We start from the raw sequence: 18,823 nt of genomic DNA, 5'->3' as shown, positions 1-18,823 counted from the left end.
CACGGTGAAAAAGAAGAAGAGTAATTTCATTTGCAATTTTGTTGTGTCATTTTGGTTTAGTGTGAAAGCAAAAAGTCATCGAGAATGCCTGTTGAAAATTTGGAAGACCAGGGTCTTGAAAAAAATCCTGATTTAGAATTGGCGCATTGCAAATTTCTATTAAGTTTAGTTGAATATCGTAACGATAAAAATGTTCACGCTAAAATCACAGATGCGATCAAGAAGGATGACATGGCTCCTTGGTATGAAGCGCTATGTAAAGAAACCGGCTGGAAATTAGACGCTAATTTACTGAAAACTTTAAAGTCGAAAAATGACGAACAAATTAAATTACTAGATGAAGCGATAGAAGACGCGGAGAAGAATTTGGGAGAAATGGAAGTAAGAGAAGCTTATTTGAGAAAAGCGGAATACTACAGCCGTATTGGTGATAAAGACAACGCAATAAGTACGTTTAGACAAACTTATGATAAGACTGTCTCACTTGGTCACAGGTTAGATATAATATTCCATTTAATAAGAATCGGTCTTTTCTTTATGGATCACGATCTCATTACTCGAAATATCGATAAAGCTAAAAGTTTAATAGAAGAAGGAGGAGATTGGGATAGAAGAAATCGTTTAAAAGTATACCAAGGTGCATATTGTATGTCAGTAAGAGATTTTAAAACTGCCGCTAATTTATTTTTGGATACAGTCAGTACCTTTACTTCCTACGAATTGATGGATTACAAAGCTTTCGTCAGATACACTGTATACACATCTATTATAAGCTTACCGCGAAATCAACTAAGAGATAAAGTTGTAAAAGGTTCCGAAATACTAGAAGTACTACATTCAGAACCTTTTGTAAAAGACTATTTATTTTCTTTGTATAACTGCCAATACGCAGAATTTTTCACAAACTTAGCAGAAGTTGAGACAGTTTTAAGAAAAGATTACTTTTTAAACCCTCATTACCGTTACTACGTAAGGGAGATGAAGATTTCAGCTTATACACAACTTTTGGAATCCTACCGCTCTCTTACATTACAATATATGGCTGAAGCTTTCGGTGTCACAGTCGAATACATCGATGAAGAATTATCTACTTTTATAGCAGCCGGAAGACTACATTGTAAAATTGATAGAGTCGGTGGAATTGTTGAAACCAACAGACCTGATTTGAAGAACGCCCAGTTCAACTCTGTCGTTAAACAAGGAGATTTACTACTGAACAGAGTCCAGAAGTTGTCCAGAGTTATTAATATTTAAATGAAAACTTGTTTTTTTTTTATAAATATATCTGTAATTAAGGAAATAAATACTTTTCTCTCAATTGAAATCTACTACACATTTGCACTACCCCAGTCCTGTTTGTGAGAACGTTGCATGGAGGATTCGGAGGAATGCTGAACTGAGACAGATCTAGGGGGAGCCAGATATGGTGGTGTTCATCTGGGGGGCACGTCTGAGGTACCTGGAACACGTGGGGAGTATGCCTTCTGTTTTTTACTCACATAGAGCCATGTATGGAGTTCCTAGAAGACCTCGCCTTCGCTGGTTGGAGGCGGACCTGATCCAGCTAGGGTTTCGACGTTGGAGGCACCATCCTCGGGGACAGATGATTGTTGAAAAGGACCGTAGCGTCGGTTAAAGAAGATTTGCACTACCGTTAATTGAGATTGTCTTGAAGCAACATTTGATTTTTGGGATAAAATGAAAGGTATTGAATAAAACTACAATTTACTAGATATACTTATAATTTCGATAGTCTATATAAAAATAAAAAAAAATATCAGCGATTGTGATAAATATATGCATATAAATAAATAATCTTAGATTCTAATAAATAATAATGTTCCATAAAAAGCCATTAAATGGAATATAATATAAATGTGCCGTTTTACTAATTTTAAGTTATTTAAGTGAATAATCATTTAAAAATATTTGATGGCCGATACACGTTTCTATAACCAAGTTACCATCTTCAGTAAGGCAGAAGTAACATATCGATTTTGGGCCGAAGAAAAAGTTGTAGAAAAGTGTTTGTGATATGAAAAAGACTTTTCTACAAATGTTTGCAGTGTTTCTCTTTGATTTGATGATTCGGAAGGCAATTTTAGACCCACGGATGTAACTTTGTTTCGCTACTAAACTTTTGAATCAAATTTTTAGTATCGATTACTTGAAATGTTTATAATAAAATTTTTCGATTTTCTACCATCTTAAAGGTGAATTTTCCGCGTGAGGATATCTGTTGGGACTGAAAAAAAAAATAAATAAAAAATTAAATCGATTTTAGAGGCAAATGTTTACCTATTATTTACTATAGTTATATTTTGCGGATTCACCAACGGTTGAAGTTTTTCAATGAATCTCTTATAATTCCTGTCTAATTCTCTTTGGTAATCCCTTTGATCCGGTCCAATCAAATTCTTATTCTTCTTCAAAGCGTCTTGACACCTGACAAAATTAAATAAAATAAATACGAAAAAAAAAATTATCATAAAATGATATTAACTTTTTGGAAAAATCTTTAAAGCACAATCTCAATTTATTCTGGTGTCTGGTTAAGGCTTTTCCATCGCTCGGAAGAAACGTCGTCGCCATTTCCAAAGGACCTTGATTAACGGTCGTACCTATACAACCCTGCAGTACCATCTGCAGGATCTTCGGATCCGGAGGTTCTTGATTGGTAGCATTCGCCAATTCTACTGTTTTCTTTTGGATATCTTCTATTGCAACCTTAAAAAAATACGCTATTATACCAGGAAGTTTACCAATAATTGGTTTATAGGGTATGTCTACGAGGAACGTTCGAAAATTATAATAGGAATATTTCAAAACAATCAACAAATTCCACAATTCGTTCGTAGTCGTATTTTTTATACGAGGTATATTAAAAAAGTATCGAAAATATGATTTTTTCAATAGTCGTTAAATTTTATTATACGAGGAACGTTCGAAAAGTTCCTACATAACTGTATTCAAATACATTTAAAATATTAATAATAAAAAAAAATAAAAAAACTGCCTTAATGCCTTTGAAATCCTATTTTCTATACGAGGTATGTTCGAAAAGCTTCTGAAATTTCATTTCCGCTATAGTCATTACATTTTATTATAAGAGGAACGTTCGAAAAGTTCCTATATAACTGTATCTAAACAAATTTAAAATATTTCCAAAAAAAACTTTTTTAATTCGTTTGAAGTCGTATTTTTTATACGAGGTATATTCGAAAAATCATTGAAATGTAATTTCCCCTATAATCACAACATTTTATTATACGAGGAACGTTCGAAAAGTTCCTATATAACTGTATCTAAACAAATTTAAAATATTTCCAAAAAAAACTTTTTTAATTCGTTTGAAGTCGTATTTTTTATACGAGGTATATTCGAAAAATCATTGAAATGTCATTTCCGCTATAATCACAACATTTTATTATAAGAGGAACGTTCGAAAAGTTCCTATATAACTGTATCTAAACAAATTTAAAATATTTCCAAAAAAAACTTTTTTAATTCGTTTGAAGTCGTATTTTTTATACGAGGTATATTCGAAAAATCATTGAAATGTAATTTCCCCTATAATCACAACATTTTATTATACGAGGAACGTTCGAAAAGTTCCTATATAACTGTATCTAAACAAATTTAAAATATTTCCAAAAAAAACTTTTTTAATTCGTTTGAAGTCGTATTTTTTATACGAGGTATATTCGAAAAATCATTGAAATGTCATTTCCGCTATAATCACAACATTTTATTATACGAGAAACGTTCGAAAAGTTCCAATAACTGTATTGAAATAAAATCCGAAAGTTTAAAAAATAATCAACTTCCATAATTCGTTCGCGGTCGTGTTTTTTTTTTATACGAGGTACATTAGAAAAGTTTCGAAGAAATAATTACTCCTATAGCCGTTATATATAATTATACGAGGTATATTGAAAAAGTTTATGATTAAACGCTTACCTCTATAGGTGTTAATGTAATTTGCGATCTTAGAACGACTTGAATCCTGGTTTTGACGTACGGGAAATGAACGGCGGTAGTCAGTATCGTTTTCCTTTTGTATTGTTCTTTCAATTCTCCGTGTGCTTTACCTGTCATCGTAAAAGGAGTCGCGTATACAAATCTTTCTATAAAAATAAATAAATAAATAATAAACGAATAAATTAAACGTTTCGATTCGATATATACTTATATTGAAATTCCTGTCGAAATGCGTCTGCCTGTATCTCAATTCGTATTGTTCGAAATACGGTTCCACGTACGTTATTTGAATATAAGCTTTTTCGCCGTCTAAAGCGTTCGCGTCGACCGTATTCGAATCCTTGATGATTATCACGTTTTCGGCACCGAAACGTTCCGTATAAAAATTCTACAATAAATCGTGTTTTATAAATAAACCGTTTACAACAAATTGTACTTATCCGAATAACGACCTCACCTCTAATCTACTAAATATTTCCGGTAATTTCGTCAAAGTCGGTTCTTTATATATAAATTCTTCTCTATCTAAATCGCCGAATTTCGAACCGTAAAAACCGACTCTAAAGTACGTTCCGAACATTCTTTTACCGGATAATTGATCGATTCTAGTATAAGCTTCGTGAAGCTTTCTAAAAAAACCAAAAAAAAAAAAAGCTTTTTCCACACACTTACATAACCACTAAAATTTCGATTTGTATCGAATGAAATGTTAAAAAATCGACTTACCCGTGAATGTTGGCTAATTTTTTGAAATCCCTATTATTTTCGGCGATCGGAATCAACACTCTGTATATATCGTTCATGGGTTCGTACATAGCCGCCCCGTTGAAACTACTGGCGGCCTGTTCCAATAATCCCAACAATCCGGCTTCGGTGAAATGCGAACCGAGACAACCGCCTTCCTTTTCCGGACTCAGAACGTCGTCCGAAACGGCGCTTTCCTCCAAAACGTTCGGACTGACCGGTTGCAAAGCGGCGGCGCCGGCCGGCAAATGCGGCAGAGATTCCAACATGGCCTACGGATAAATAATATCGAATCGATACGAATTCAATTTAATTTAATTTCTCGTGTAGTTTTACCAAATATTCGGCGACCAGAGCGGCCGAATGCACCAAACACATACCGGCTTCGGTATGGTTGCCCCTCTCCATGTGTTTCTGCGCCATATTCGCCAACCAAGTTAATCGGAGATCCGGCGAATTCTGATACCCTTTCGCTATCCTGTACATCAGATCCAACAACATTTCCGGATCCTCTTGGAATTCTTTCATTTTAACCGTATCCGATAGAATCATGTGTAAATTGAAAACCAAATCTCTGACTTGTTCGGGGAAAGTGGTTTCTTGAAGTTCGATGTCCCTTTCGCCGTATTCCAGTATCGTTTTCAGGGATCTACGTAGGGAATCGTCGCTGAAAGACGCCGAAGTTCCTACTAAACTACTCAAAGACATCGTCACTTGCATTTTCACCCTCGCGAAATTCTTAAAACAAAAACGGACGGTTAAACGAATCGAAAATTAACGAAAATTTATTTCGGTAACTCACGTTTCCTATTTGAAAAGTTTGTCTCATTAATAAATATAAAGAGGCGGCGGCTTGGGAACGCACCGAAGCTATCTGGGAACCGCAATGTTTCAATAATAACAAACACAAATCGGCGCAATGGGAACTTTCTTCGTCGAACAAGGCGCTGTGAAACTGAAAAATACATTTCAACTATCGAAAATCGTATAATAATAGTAGTTCATTCGTATAACATTGTTTAATACCTTAATAACTCGAGGCCACGGTTTTCTAAGTGTCGTACAACATTTTTAAGGTTATTAAAACGTCAAAAGTGCCATACAAGGTTTTTAAGGTTATGGGAACGTTATCAAAACGTCAAAAGTGTCAAAGTACAGGATTTTTGAGGTTATAAGAACGTTATGAAAAAGTCAAAAGTGTCTTAGAAGATTTTTAAGGTTATGGGAACGTTATGAAAACGTCAAAAGTGTCAAAGTACAGGATTTTTGAGGTTATAAAAGCGTTATGAAAAAGTCAGAAGTGTCTTAGAAGATTTTTGAGGTTATAAAAGTGTTATGAATAAAGTCAAAAGTGTCATAGAAGATATTTAAGGTTATGGAAACGTTATGAAAACGTCAAAAGTATCAAAGTACAGGATTTTTGAGGTTATAAAAGCGTTATGAAACAGTCAAAAGTGTCATAGAAGATTTTTAAGGTTATGGGAACGTTATGAAAACGTCAAAAGTGTCAAAGTACAGGATTTTTGAGGTTATAAAAGCGTTATGAAAAAGTCAGAAGTGTCTTAGAAGATTTTTGAGGTTATAAAAGTGTTATGAATAAAGTCAAAAGTGTCATAGAAGATATTTAAGGTTATGGAAACGTTATGAAAACGTCAAAAGTATCAAAGTACAGGATTTTTGAGGTTATAAAAGCGTTATGAAACAGTCAAAAGTGTCATAGAAGATTTTTAAGGTTATGGGAACGTTATGAAAACGTCAAAAGTGTCAAAGTACAGGATTTTTGAGGTTATAAAAGCGTTATGAAACAGTCAAAAGTGTCATAGAAGATTTTTAAGGTTATGGGAACGTTATGAAAACGTCAAAAGTGTCAAAGTACAGGATTTTTGAGGTTATAAAAGCGTTATGAAAAAGTCAGAAGTGTCTTAGAAGATTTTTGAGGTTATAAAAGTGTTATGAATAAAGTCAAAAGTGTCATAGAAGATATTTAAGGTTATGGAAACGTTATGAAAACGTCAAAAGTATCAAAGTACAGGATTTTTGAGGTTATAAAAGCGTTATGAAACAGTCAAAAGTGTCATAGAAGATTTTTAAGGTTATGGGAACGTTATGAAAACGTCAAAAGTGTCAAAGTACAGGATTTTTGAGGTTATAAAAGCGTTATGAAACAGTCAAAAGTGTCATAGAAGATTTTTAAGGTTATGGGAACGTTATGAAAACGTCAAAAGTGTCAAAGTACAGGATTTTTGAGGTTATAAGAACGTTATGAAAAAGTCAAAAGTGTCTTAGAAGATTTTTAAGGTTATGGGAACGTTATGAAAACGTCAAAAGTGTCAAAGTACAGGATTTTTGAGGTTATAAAAGCGTTATGAAAAAGTCAGAAGTGTCTTAGAAGATTTTTGAGGTTATAAAAGTGTTATGAATAAAGTCAAAAGTGTCATAGAAGATATTTAAGGTTATGGAAACGTTATGAAAACGTCAAAAGTATCAAAGTACAGGATTTTTGAGGTTATAAAAGCGTTATGAAACAGTCAAAAGTGTCATAGAAGATTTTTAAGGTTATGGGAACGTTATGAAAACGTCAAAAGTGTCAAAGTACAGGATTTTTGAGGTTATAAAAGCGTTATGAAACAGTCAAAAGTGTCATAGAAGATTTTTAAGGTTATGGGAACGTTATGAAAACGTCAAAAGTGTCAAAGTACAGGATTTTTGAGGTTATAAAAGCGTTATGAAAAAGTCAGAAGTGTCTTAGAAGATTTTTGAGGTTATAAAAGTGTTATGAATAAAGTCAAAAGTGTCATAGAAGATATTTAAGGTTATGGAAACGTTATGAAAACGTCAAAAGTATCAAAGTACAGGATTTTTGAGGTTATAAAAGCGTTATGAAACAGTCAAAAGTGTCATAGAAGATTTTTAAGGTTATGGGAACGTTATGAAAACGTCAAAAGTGTCAAAGTACAGGATTTTTGAGGTTATAAAAGCGTTATGAAACAGTCAAAAGTGTCATAGAAGATTTTTAAGGTTATGGGAACGTTATGAAAACGTCAAAAGTGTCAAAGTACAGGATTTTTGAGGTTATAAAAGCGTTATGAAAAAGTCAGAAGTGTCTTAGAAGATTTTTGAGGTTATAAAAGTGTTATGAATAAAGTCAAAAGTGTCATAGAAGATATTTAAGGTTATGGAAACGTTATGAAAACGTCAAAAGTATCAAAGTACAGGATTTTTGAGGTTATAAAAGCGTTATGAAACAGTCAAAAGTGTCATAGAAGATTTTTAAGGTTATGGGAACGTTATGAAAACGTCAAAAGTGTCAAAGTACAGGATTTTTGAGGTTATAAAAGCGTTATGAAACAGTCAAAAGTGTCATAGAAGATTTTTAAGGTTATGGGAACGTTATGAAAACGTCAAAAGTGTCAAAGTACAGGATTTTTGAGGTTATAAAAGCGTTATGAAAAAGTCAGAAGTGTCTTAGAAGATTTTTGAGGTTATAAAAGTGTTATGAATAAAGTCAAAAGTGTCATAGAAGATATTTAAGGTTATGGAAACGTTATGAAAACGTCAAAAGTATCAAAGTACAGGATTTTTGAGGTTATAAAAGCGTTATGAAACAGTCAAAAGTGTCATAGAAGATTTTTAAGGTTATGGGAACGTTATGAAAACGTCAAAAGTGTCAAAGTACAGGATTTTTGAGGTTATAAAAGCGTTATGAAACAGTCAAAAGTGTCATAGAAGATTTTTAAGGTTATGGGAACGTTATGAAAACGTCAAAAGTGTCAAAGTACAGGATTTTTGAGGTTATAAAAGCGTTATGAAACAGTCAAAAGTGTCATAGAAGGTTTTTAAGGTTATGGGAACGTTATGAAAACGTCAAAAGTGTCATAGAAGATTTTTAAGGTTATGGGAACGTTATGAAAACGTCAAAAGTGTCATAGAAGATTTTTAAGGTTATGGGAACGTTATGAAAACGTCAAAAGTGTCATAGAAGATTTTTAAGGTTATGGGAACGTTATGAAAACGTCAAAAGTGTCATAGAAGATTTTTAAGGTTATGGGAACGTTATGAAAACGTCAAAAGTGTCAAAGTACAGGATTTTTGAGGTTATAAAAGCGTTATGAAAAAGTCAGAAGTGTCTTAGAAGATTTTTGAGGTTATAAAAGTGTTATGAATAAAGTCAAAAGTGTCATAGAAGATATTTAAGGTTATGGAAACGTTATGAAAACGTCAAAAGTATCAAAGTACAGGATTTTTGAGGTTATAAAAGCGTTATGAAACAGTCAAAAGTGTCATAGAAGATTTTTAAGGTTATGGGAACGTTATGAAAACGTCAAAAGTGTCAAAGTACAGGATTTTTGAGGTTATAAAAGCGTTATGAAACAGTCAAAAGTGTCATAGAAGGTTTTTAAGGTTATGGGAACGTTATGAAAACGTCAAAAGTGTCATAGAAGATTTTTAAGGTTATGGGAACGTTATGAAAACGTCAAAAGTGTCATAGAAGATTTTTAAGGTTATGGGAACGTTATGAAAACGTCAAAAGTGTCATAGAAGATTTTTAAGGTTATGGGAACGTTATGAAAACGTCAAAAGTGTCATAGAAGATTTTTAAGGTTATGGGAACGTTATGAAAACGTCAAAAGTGTCAAAGTACAGGATTTTTGAGGTTATAAAAGCGTTATGAAAAAATCAAAAGTGTCTTAGAAGATTTTTAAGGTTGTGAGAAAGTTATCAAAACGGCAAAAGTGTCATAGAAGATTTTTGAGGTTATAAAAAAAGTCAAAAGTGTCATAGAAGATTTTTAAGGTTATGGGAACGTTATGAAAACGTCAAAAGTGTCAAAGTACAGGATTTTTGAGGTTATAAAAGCGTTATGAAAAAGTCAAAAGTGTCATAGAAGATTTTTGAGATTATGAGAACGTTATGAAAACGTCAAAAATGTCGAATTACAAGATTTTTGAGGTTATAAAAACGTCAATAGTGTCGTAGAAGATTTTTAAGGTTATGAAAACGTCAAAAGTGTCGAATTACAAGATTTTTGAGGCTATAAAAATGTTATAAAAACGTCAATAATGTCATAGAAGATTTTTGAGGTTATGAAAACGTTATGAAAGTGATATATGTACCTTGAAGACTAAACTTCTTTGGGATGCGAACATGTGTGGTAACACCGTCGTACTTTGATTTTTTCCCAAAGCGTGCAACAATACGGTCAAAGCTAATCCGACGAAATGTTGTTGGGAATCGCTTTGAGATATGGTGGCGACGCAACGTTCTAACGTATCGAGAATTATGAAGGAAGCTTCGGTAGCCAGATGACCCTCCAAATGTATATCGTTAGTTAAATCGTCTCGAGAACGTTCTATGAAATCCGATGTCGGTCTGTACAGTTGTTCTTTACGCCAACGCACTTTTTCGTTCGACGATTGAGACGCCCCACCTTGAACATATCGACAAAATAAAAACAAAACGTACACGCTCGATCAAATCGATCGTTAATATGACGTCATTAACAATTAAATTAATCGATTCGGAATGTCCTGACGTCATATATTATTTTTACTTGCTGGTATGATAGGTTTGCTCATAACATCACTTTTAAATTACAATAAACTTTTACGTGTAGAGTTTAATTTTTATTTTTCAAAAATCCTGTCGAATACTAACCGATGTTACCAACTCGTTTTATGACGTCATACTTTAGAATACATTTAATTCTATTCATAAACAGTGTTGCCAGTACTTTTCTAGGGGATAAGCGCGATTTATGTTAATTAATCGAATTGGAAAAATGATATTCATTAAATAGTATTATGTACCCCGAAAAATTTCATCTATTTTTGCATAAATGAGTTTCATTGCGCAACAACTGTTAATAAAAAATCATTTTGACAGATGTCATTTGAAAGAAGATACTGAAAATGTCAAAATTAATTCCAAATAGTCGAATGCAAAAAAATAAAGTATCAAATGTGCAAAAAAAAAAGAGAAAAACTAGAAAATTAGTATCAAACGTCAAAAATGAGTCCAAATTATTAGAAACGGTTTACTTAATTTGAAAAATCGGCGTCAAACACCAAAAATTAATGTCAAATGTCAAAAATTAATGTCAAATGTCAAAAATTATTGTCGAGTGCAAAAAATGAAGGTGAAAAATTAAAGGAATGGTTTCAAAAGTCAAAATTGAATCCAAATTGTTTACTTAATTTGAAAAATCGGTGTTAAATATCAAAAATTAATGTCAAATGTCAAAAATTATAGTCGAGTGCAAAAAATGAAGGTGAAGAATTAAAGGAATGGTTTTAAAAGTCAAAATTGAGTCCAAATTGTTTACTTAATTTGAAAAATCGGTGTTAAATATCAAAAATTAATGTCAAACATCAAAAATTAATATGTCAAATGTCAAAAATTAATGTCAAATTTCAAAAAATGAAGGTGAAAAATTGAAAGATTGTCGTCAAATATAAAAATTGAATCTAAATCGGTATAAAAATTCGGTATTTAACGTGAAACATCGTTGCCAATTGTAAAGAATTATCATAAAATATAAAAATTTACGATAGAAACAAAAAAAAAATGTTCCTAAGACCGAAATTGAGTCCAAATCGTTGGAAAATAGGTTAAGATATTCTTCTCTCTCGGCTATAAATAGTCCTTTACACCTATATAACTTATCAAATCCGATATAAAATTATAAAAGAAAAGAAGAAATCTCACAATCCTCGAAAATTATTTCGAAGAACTTTCGACGAAACGAAATACGAACCTTTCCTTCTTTGCATCATTTCCCTGGCGGATCCTTGTCCTAAAATAACGTCCTCCAATCTCGATCTCATATCTTGCGTAGTCTGCGCGTGAGCGTAACCCGACGGCGGCGGCGCTCTTCTTCTCGGTCTATATTCGAAACAACTAGTAGACGCGTCTAATAAATGTAAAAGCGTAGCGAGACGATTCGGCGACAATTCAATCAACCATTGAGACAAACAATCTTTTTCGATATTTTTCAACAACCACAAAACGCAAGCTAATATATTCCGAGTAACTTCCGCCGAAATACCCAATTTCCTCGATTGCAACTACAAATTTATAATTGTAATAATAAAAAAATTAATAAATATCGAATCGAAATTCGTAATATTACCGTTGAAAAACCATCGCAAGTACTCGGCGGTAATTTTCCAGCTATAGCCATGGCTACGGTCTGATTTATGTTACTAGGACCCACATCGTCGTTGGTATATTGACTTTTATCGGTACCGAAATGGTGTAATAAAGGTAAAACGTCCATAGCTATCGATAATAGAGGCATATAAAGAGCCGCTACCCTTTGTCTAGCTTCGACGGTGCTATATCGAGGATCGCTATCGTGCCAAGACAATAACTGCTTCAAAGTATCCACCGCTTTGGTATGTAAACTGGGCTGGCTGTAAAATAACGTCGAATAATACTCGATATTTAATATATATATATATATATATATATATATATACGATTTTAACTTACTGCATTTCCAAAAGTACGGTAGCTAAATCGGCCAAAACTATACCGCACAAAAAATGATGTTGTCTATATTCGGAAGACAATTCCGCGAACGTGCTGGCTCTTTCTTGACTCGGCGGAGCCCCGGATAAAAACGAATTCTGACTAGTCGAACTGGTGACGCTCGGCGATGGAGAAACGTTGCTATCCGTAGCCATAAACGGCGAGGCGAACGGTAAATTCAAAGCGACGTAATGCTCGTGACTGCATATGATTCTAGCGAACTCGAGTTTCAATTCGACCAAAACCGAATCTTGTATCGAAGCTATTTTCGCTTGGAGTTGTTTGTTGTAAGATCTCAATTGTTGGAACACCCAACCGCGATCGGCTATCGATAACAAATCGAAAAAGAAGAACGCCAACGCCGCGTTCAGTTTGTGCGCTTTTCGAGTTTCGCTCGTCGAATGCGAAATTAATTCGGCGGTAACGGTATGTACTAAAGTCGATATGTCGTCTAAAAATTGTTCGGAAAATCTTATTTTTCTCGGCGCGTCCAAAAATCTCGTATGGGACAAATGTTCCACCATACCTAAAATGCGAAAATCGTCCTAAATAAACATTTCTCAAATACGCATACTATTATCAAAAGTTTGGCAACATCGTTTTCTTCTTGCTCGATGATGCTCGGTCTGTATTAATCTATCTACTACATATTATAGAAAGAGACCGATAAGACTTTATTCAATAATTTTTTACTCGTGATATGAAGTACAAGACCACTATTCTTCTTTTTCGATTATATCTGACAAGCGACACAAGAAAACATCTGATCTACGTCAAAATCATGGCCGTGGGGTAAACAATTGACTTTCGTATTTAGTTTTTCTTGATTTTTTCCGATAATTCGATTGTAGATATGTTTCGATAAAACTAATACAGCCAAAACTGAGTATTAACGCAATTTTTTTTAGTTAGTTTTTATCAAATTGACAAACTCTAAGCACAACACTATATAGTCGAAAAAACTCAATAAAACCACGTTTTAGTAAGGAAATTTCGCTCTAATTCGAATAAAGAATTTTTAAGAAACCATTTCGTGGCAAAAATGATCTAAAATCCAACAAATAACTTCAAAAACCACATAAAAACTTCCGGTACAAGAATTTGTTTACCCCACGGACCATTTTTTGACATTTAATTAATTTGCTTAATAGACAATCTTCTTTCACGAGTCGAGTTTCAATGCAAACTACTCGTTATATAAAGAGGCCTAAAGTACAAGACCACTATTCTTCTTTTTCGATTATATCTGTCAAGCGATACAAGAAAACATCTGATCTACGTCAAAATCATGGCCGTGGGGTAAACAATTGACTTTCGTATTTAGTTTTTCTTGATTTTTTCCGATAATTCGATTGTTTTCGATAGATTTCTTGTTTTATGTTATTAACAAGACTCCATAGATATGTTTCGATAAAACTAATACAGCCAAAACTGAGTATTAACGCAATTTTTTTTAGTTAGTTTTTATCAAATTGACAAACTCTAAGCACAACACTATATAGTCGAAAAAACTCAATAAAACCACGTTTTAGTAAGGAAATTTCGCTCTAATTCGAATAAAGAATTTTTAAGAAACCATTTCGTGGCAAAAATGATCTAAAATCCAACAAATAACTTCAAAAACCACATAAAAACTTCCGGTACAAGAATTTGTTTACCCCACGGACCATTTTTTGACATTTAATTAATTTGCTTAATAGACAATCTTCTTTCACGAGTCGAGTTTCAATGCAAACTACTCGTTATATAAAGAGGCCTAAAGTACAAGACCACTTTTCTTCTTTTTCGATAGTACTGAATACTATATATAATATATAACCGACCAGGGGCGTATCAATAATATAATCACTCACTTTTTATTATAAGTTCGAATAGAAACCAAGCATTTTGCATGGCTAAATCTCTGGATCTACCGCTGGAAACGACCCATTGTAGAGCTAATTGTTGATGGACAATCCTTTGACAAATACTAGCGTTCGGATTCAACAATTCGTTGGTGGGTACTCGCATACTAGCGGCCCTATCCAATCCTCGGGAATACTGAACTTGGGCTACTTCTAAATCGGGATTAGAAGTACTACGAGTCATCGAGGAAGAACAATTTTCGTAGTCGGGAGAATTTTGATTGGATAACGGATGAGGCATGTTGCATTGGTACTGGATATAAGTGGCTAATAGTTGGTTGCGACCGTGTTGGTCCACTGGGAGTTCTTGGACGTTCTGAAACACATCAACAAATATCAAAATATAATCGAATTGAATAAAACAGGAATTTTACTTACCGATATTTTATCCAGAAGCGAACAAATCGCTTCGAAACAAGTATGTCCGACGTTTAAAGTGTGACCAGACAAACGGGGCGGTTGCACTAATAATTCGATGATGTTATCGAAAATTATCGGTAAATACTTGACTATTGTTTCCGGTTTAGCACCAGACAAACCCAACATAGCAGATCTATAAAAAATGTAAAATCGTAAAATGCTAAATAATAGAATACTTTTTTCACTTTTAATTAAATATTCAACTTTCTGACGTTATTTCATATCAAGAACTTATAAAATAAACAAAAATAAATATTTTTTAAAAAATGCAAGTACCCTATTTGTAATAATTATTTAATTTTATAAAAAAAATTGTTACGCCACTGGTTAAAACAATGAAGATTTAAATGGCCTCGATTGATTAGTTCGAATGTCAAATTACCTTACTGTAACATGTAGCTGTCAACGTGGGAAGTAAAGTCAAATATAATACAAAAAAAGAAGATCAAATAAATAGAATAATTTCAAGGAATTCTTCAGTAAGTGTGGAACTAGTTACTTTAGATTTACAATTTAATGTTTATTGTGTAAAAATTTGTAATAAAAAAAATTGTTACTCCACTGATTAAAACAATCAAGTTTCAAATCGTCTAAGTTATTACAAATGTCAAGTTATTTTGCTGTAACATGTAACTGTCGACATAAAAAGTAAAGTTAAAAATTCAAATAAAAAGAAGATAAAATAAATGGAATAGTTCCTAAAGATTATTTAGTAAATGTTGTACTAGTTGTTTTAGAGGTTATGATTCATAATTTAATGTATATTATAATAAAAATTAAAAAATGTTACGCCACTGATTAAAACAATTAAGTTTCAAATCGCCTTAGTTATTACGAATGTCAAGTTATTTTACTGTAACATATAGCTGTCGACGTAAAAAGTAAAGTCATTTATATATAAAAAGAAGAGTAATTAATAAATAGGATAGTTCCAAGGGATTCTTTAGTTAGAGTTGTTGTTGTTGTTTTAGAGGTTATGATTCCCAATTGAACGTTTATTGTGCAAAACTTAGTGTAAATTTATTCGAAAGTAATACTTACCTAAGTTCGTTTTCTGATCCGACTTCTCCCAATCGTTGTGGTATGATTCCGGTATGTACGAAATCGTAAGCGGCGAAAAATCTCTCGATGGGGGGATCGTCGGTATGTACGGAAGAAGCGGCATCTAAGGTAACCGTAAATAATCCTTTATGATTATCTAACCATTTGGTTCCAGGTAAACACACATCCGGCGGGATGTAACTGTAATTTCTCGGTGGAGGTTCCAGCATTACGGGCAAACAAAATTCACCAGATATTAAACGACCGTCTCTCAATAAAGGTAACCACTGTAATGAAATATTATAATTTCTTTTTTTTGACCTTTTTCTATGTTTTTCGTGATTATTACTCTCGATTTTAGGTCTATTTTTTATAAAAATCAATTTAAAATAACAAAATTTAACTTTATAAAGAACGAAGTAGGTCGAAACGTCAATTTTTACTTATTACTTGTATCCAAACTTACTGTATATCCTACTGGTGTGTCCACTGTGTTTTGATCGAGTTTCTTCTGGCAGGATATGTGGTAAAAAGAAAATAGCAGATGATGATTGTCGGCCAAAGCGGCTGGTAATTTAATTTTGATTTCGTCGTAAAAAGAAGGGTTCTTATTGTGATAAGTAACTGCACAATAAGCTTCGTTTAACATTTCCGGACAACTAGATTTACCGAAAATATTATATAGGGCGTTCTTTTCCTCTTCTCCGGCCATTAATTGAACTCGAACGGCAAGGTTACGAGAAGAACCCGTTCTATTTGAAAAATTGAGTTCTTTTGGTGAGACAAACAGGAGATTTCTGTAGGTGTAATGCGGTACGAGTAATTCTTTTATGGGGAATTCTAATAGTTCTTTTATTGGTCTACTTTTCTCGTCTATATAAGGACGAAGTTTCGCCAATTCCGGTGTCAAACAATTCCTAAAAAGAAAAATCTTTACCTAAATGGAATTTAAAATTTTTTTATTTAACCTCAATTCTGTCGGACATGGAGATATTTCTAATTTCAAAGTAGCCGGTATACATTTTAATTTTTTCAAAACCAACGTGGGTCTTTTAAGTTCTTGTAAACTTTTATATAAATCTTCATCTTTAAGTTTATCACTTTCTTGTTTAAAAAACGAAGACATTGTCAAAGTTATCGGTCGGAATGAATCAATACTGTTTGCTAAATGATCAGGCGACCACGAACGTCTTTTATTCTGTCTCTCCAATGAACCTCTTCTAGTTAAAGTACCCATATCTGTTGCTCTCCGTCTTAATTGTTCAAGACCACTAGCCGAAGATTTCCTATCTAATATAAAAACCGTAAAAATCACATTTTTATAAAAATAAATAGTATATTTACCCAAACTGTTCGTATTAGAACCACCCCCTATTAAATCTCTATCAGAATCTCTTTCCAATGAATTTCCACCATTAATAACATTTACCAAATTAATCGCTGTCCAAGCAAAAGCTTGTCTATATTTCCCCAAACGTTCGCAAACAGAAACAGCAATTGATTTTAGTTTATCACGATTCTAATAAATTAAAAAAGAATTAAAATCCAATCAAAAAATAACCGAAAATACAATCACCTTGTCTTCTTTGAGATACGGTTCGACACATTCACTTATATCACCTTGTAAAACTTTCTCTAATCTTATTACGATGAATAAATCAGGACTAGGATGAGATATATTGAAAATACAACCCCTAGCTAAAGAACTAGTATCACTATAAGGCACGTGTCCTCCCAGCATCCTTTTCAAACCTTCCGGATTTAAATCAAAATAGAATGTCTCTGATACTTTTTTACGTTCCTTACAATCATACATAGCCATCGAAGCAAAAAGTGGTTCTACTTCTATATCCATTCTGCAACAAATAACAACGCACCTTCACTCAAATAGTGTCCCAAGTCTTTATCAAAATACGATTTGACACAATTATAAAAAAAACTAATTTTAAATCAGAAGAGACCTAAAATTAAGACGATTTAGAAACATTTATATATCAAAAAGTCTAATAAATAAGAAATTTAATTTGGTTTTTTGACTTATGACACTATTTGAGCTGAATTGCAACTATAATGACCAAGTACATAATGTTTAACAATATTATGTAGAAATTTGTTATCATACGTTAGTTGTTGGCATTTGACCAACACCCTATGTCCCATGTGTTCATAAGGTGCAATGGCAGGTAATCTTTTTTCTGCAGGTTCGTTTGCTTCAAAATGAACCTCTGATGTTATCAAATTAAATAAAGCGTCTTGTCTTTCTACTTGTCTTCTAGTTTCATTTAACTGATCCATAGTTTCTGGTACGGGATGTTCTAATATTTCCAAAATTAGGGGATCTCCTGCTGAATGTCGAAGATCTAAAGAAGCCCAAGAATTTCTTGGAGTTAATGTATCTCCGCATGATGAAACTGAAGCTATGGAAACTACACTTTGTCTACCACTACTATGTGAGGTCAAATCTGGAATTAATAAATTGAGAATTACAATTTTATTTTAATAAGAATGAATTCTACCGATTTCACTGCTAGATTCTGAAGGAGGAGCTTGGAAATCAACTTCAAATTCTTGTTTTGGTGTAAGGGGTAGTTCTTTGCAGAGATTAGACCTACTAGAAACGCTGCTACTGTATGATCTACTATTATATCGAATGATCTTCCAACAAGATTTATAACATTCTACACAAGTCTGGACATGAGGAGGTAAAGTGTCACTAAAAAAATAGGAAATTTATGAAATATTGTATTTAGATAACTATATATACATTCCTCACAGTTTTTCCTCGGGTAAAATTGGACGTATAGTTCTTATAGGCCTATCTAATATTTCCACTTCAACATCTCCTTGTGGTATATCTAGAATAGCTCTTAAAGGGTCACGATCTATTAAATTTTGATAACTTTGTAAGAAATCTTCAAATTCTAAAGGTTCTACTACTTCGTTTATCCACCCCTACACAAAAAATATATAAGTAAAAAAGTTATTAAATTTATAAATATAGACCGTACCGATGAAGAAGGTGATAAAAGTCCACTTTTTGTACAAGAAACATTTCGACGTACATCAGCGGCATGTTGTCTAGAACAAAAAAATATTAACGTTCGAAAAATTTTTGTATTTTAATTATTACTTTGATAATTTTTGTGCAAACGCCCTTTGCGTGGACGCCATTTCAATACAAAATAAACAATGTTTAAGGTTAT

General features: G+C 32.9%; 2 protein-coding genes across 3 annotated transcripts; one reads left to right on the top strand and one right to left on the bottom strand.

Moving 5' to 3' along the window:
- Window positions 1-1,871, top strand: LOC130448870 (26S proteasome non-ATPase regulatory subunit 6). The gene has a single exon (XM_056786438.1). The coding sequence runs from the start codon at window positions 85-87 to the stop codon at window positions 1,252-1,254; it is 1,170 nt and encodes a 389-aa protein (XP_056642416.1). The 5' UTR covers window positions 1-84; the 3' UTR covers window positions 1,255-1,871.
- Window positions 1,725-18,802, bottom strand: LOC130448857 (dedicator of cytokinesis protein 7). Of its 2 annotated transcripts, XM_056786405.1 has the most exons (25): window positions 18,751-18,802; window positions 18,629-18,698; window positions 18,394-18,572; window positions 18,137-18,333; window positions 17,743-18,082; window positions 17,197-17,476; window positions 16,965-17,139; window positions 16,589-16,910; window positions 16,087-16,537; window positions 15,621-15,907; window positions 14,538-14,712; window positions 14,109-14,475; window positions 12,217-12,781; window positions 11,855-12,137; window positions 11,480-11,789; window positions 9,840-10,153; window positions 5,528-5,680; window positions 5,062-5,463; window positions 4,708-4,997; window positions 4,439-4,610; window positions 4,189-4,369; window positions 3,961-4,127; window positions 2,504-2,727; window positions 2,299-2,445; window positions 1,725-2,245 (listed from the first exon to the last, which is right to left on the bottom strand). In XM_056786405.1, exons 1-25 carry the CDS (start codon window positions 18,789-18,791, stop codon window positions 2,200-2,202), a joined length of 6,138 nt encoding a protein of 2,045 aa, XP_056642383.1. In that variant the 5' UTR covers window positions 18,792-18,802; the 3' UTR covers window positions 1,725-2,199. The 2 variants fall into 2 exon arrangements, 1 of the variants encoding a protein (XP_056642383.1); XR_008910384.1 differs by lacking the exons at window positions 1,725-2,245; window positions 2,299-2,445; window positions 2,504-2,727; window positions 3,961-4,127; window positions 4,189-4,369 and having other exon boundaries at window positions 4,476-4,610; window positions 5,106-5,463; window positions 18,751-18,791.
- Between the last annotated feature and the right edge of the window lie 21 nt (window positions 18,803-18,823).

The sequence above is a fragment of the Diorhabda sublineata genome, chromosome 1 (assembly GCF_026230105.1).
Source record: "Diorhabda sublineata isolate icDioSubl1.1 chromosome 1, icDioSubl1.1, whole genome shotgun sequence".
NCBI lineage: Eukaryota > Metazoa > Arthropoda > Insecta > Coleoptera > Chrysomelidae > Diorhabda > Diorhabda sublineata.
The sequence above is the reverse complement of the archived record's forward strand: the minus strand, read 5'-3'. Positions and strand labels throughout refer to the sequence as shown.